At 44.3% G+C, this 1,954-nt stretch overlaps 1 protein-coding gene across 1 annotated transcript; it reads right to left on the reverse strand.

Moving 5' to 3' along the window:
* Positions 1 to 603: 603 nt before the first annotated feature.
* Positions 604 to 1,725, reverse strand: LOC106816777 (keratin-associated protein 6-2-like). The gene is made up of 2 exons (XM_014821401.1): positions 1,608 to 1,725; positions 604 to 1,374 (listed from the first exon to the last, which is right to left on the reverse strand). Exons 1-2 carry the CDS (start codon positions 1,720 to 1,722, stop codon positions 830 to 832), a joined length of 660 nt encoding a protein of 219 aa, XP_014676887.1. The 5' UTR covers positions 1,723 to 1,725; the 3' UTR covers positions 604 to 829.
* Between the last annotated feature and the right edge of the window lie 229 nt (positions 1,726 to 1,954).

The following is a 1,954-nucleotide window of genomic DNA, read 5'->3' on the forward strand; positions in this document are numbered from 1 at the left end:
GGTCCGTACTGCACGACTGAAACGGTGCTCGGACATGCGCAATATCTCTCGAGAAGACTAATATTTTACGAACTTTATACCTTTAAAATGGGGAAGAGGTGTTCCAGCATAGATTTAAATGATAACATTCCATCAGTACATTTCTCTTAAAAAATAGGAAGAAGACCTTCCATCATGTAAGGTGTCCGCTGCATATATATATACCAGTCAGTTCACAATCAGTTTACCAGTCTCTGTCTCTGTCTCTGTCTCTATCTCTGTCTCTATCTCTGTTTGTCTCTCTCTCTTTCTCTCGCTCTGTCTCTCTCGCTCTCGCTCGCTCTCTCGCTCTCTCTCTCTATCTATCTATCTATCTATCTCTCTCTCTCTCTCTCTCTCTCTCACGCTATCTATCTCTGTCGCTCTCTCTCCCCTATTCTAGTTCCCGGCCTTTGCCCCTTGTGTTAGCATATTCGTTTGTCTAAGCCGATGAGTCTGAACACGACATGTATATAGTTACGGTGTATATATATATATATATATATATATATATATATATATATATATATATATATATATATGTGTGTGTGTGTTATGTTATCTTATAAGACAAAATTCATGAAGTGCAATGAAAGAAGTGCATTTATTTTCACAGGTCAAGACGCGAACCGTACATGTTCTAAACACCAAAACACAGAAAATCACACGATGAGGATTTAACAAGAAGAAAATCAAATACTCAATTTTATAACTAGAAAACGTTTTTCCATTATGTTACTCGCATTCCGGAATCCGAGCTACTCGCGTAGCTTTATAAGAGCCAGTATTGTTTACAGGAACGTTGCCACGTTTAATGGTAACCGTGTCCGAGTCTACCGTATCCATATCCGCCGTATCCGGGTCCGCCGTAAGTCAGATGGTTGCGGCTGAAACCAAGATGACCGTAGCCGTTGTATCGGACGGCACCGTGCGCGACACGTCCGCCCAATCCGTAACCGTAACCGTTACCATAATTACGGCCGTATCCGAGCGCGTTTCCGTATCGGAGGCGACGTCCGTAGCCGAGCCTGCGGCAGCCGTAGATGCCACAGAACGGTCTCAGTTTACCGTAATCTCCCTTGTTATCGTCGCCATCGTCGCCTTCGTCATCATCACCGCTATCGTCGTCATCGTCGTCATCGCCATCATCACCATCATCAGCATTATCATCACCATCATCGTTGTCATCGTCGTCATCCTGCCTGGCGTAACGGTTTCCGAAGCCGTGTCTTCCAAATCCGTATAGATTTCCGAGACCGTATCCGTATCCTTGTCCAAGTCCGAATCCGTATCCCTGTCCAAGTCCGTAGCCACTTCCTAGCCCGTGCCCGGATCCGTGTCCATATCCATAGCCAACTGTAAAGTACACGCGTTCGTTAGTGTTTACATCATGCACTCATATCACGATGTATAGAATCGCTATTATTATTGAATGATAATTGTTTTTTCATTCGTGTTTAATAGTGTGACGACGACGTCGATATTTCGCGCGTCACTTCGTACGCGACGACCTCTACCGGTAAAAATACGCATGATCGTGACGTACTACATACTGACACATCATAATAAAAAAATAAAAAAATACTCACCGTTAGTATATCCCGTGTGCAGGGGAAGTCCTTCGATGTGCACGCGGCCGCCATACCTGGAGCCGGCACTTGCCAACACGGCAAGCGACGCGAACAGCAGCAAACGCATAAACATGATGCGGCTAAAATAAAATAAAACAACGAATGAAAGACATTTGAGTGATATAGCTAGGCGCTCGCCAGATTTTGAGCAGCGTTTGCGGTTAATTATAAAAGTAGAAATGTTTTAAGATAATTTGTGTGTGTGTGTGTGTGTGTGTGTGTGTGTGTGTGTGTGTGTGTGTGTGTGTGTGTGTGTGTGTGGTGTGTTGTTGTGTGTGTGTGTGTGTGTGTGTGTGTGTGTGTGT

The sequence above is a fragment of the Priapulus caudatus genome, unplaced genomic scaffold, assembly GCF_000485595.1.
Source record: "Priapulus caudatus unplaced genomic scaffold, Priapulus_caudatus-5.0.1 Scaffold1483, whole genome shotgun sequence".
Lineage (NCBI taxonomy): Eukaryota > Metazoa > Priapulida > Priapulimorpha > Priapulimorphida > Priapulidae > Priapulus > Priapulus caudatus.

Coding starts and splice junctions, on each gene's coding strand:
- LOC106816777 (XM_014821401.1), bottom strand. CDS start 1,722: ATGTTTATGCGTTTGCTGCTGTTCGCGTCGCTTGCCGTGTTGGCAAGT. Junction 1,375..1,607: donor GCACACGGGATATACTAACG/GTGAGTATTTTT, acceptor TGTACTTTACAG/TTGGCTATGGATATGGACAC.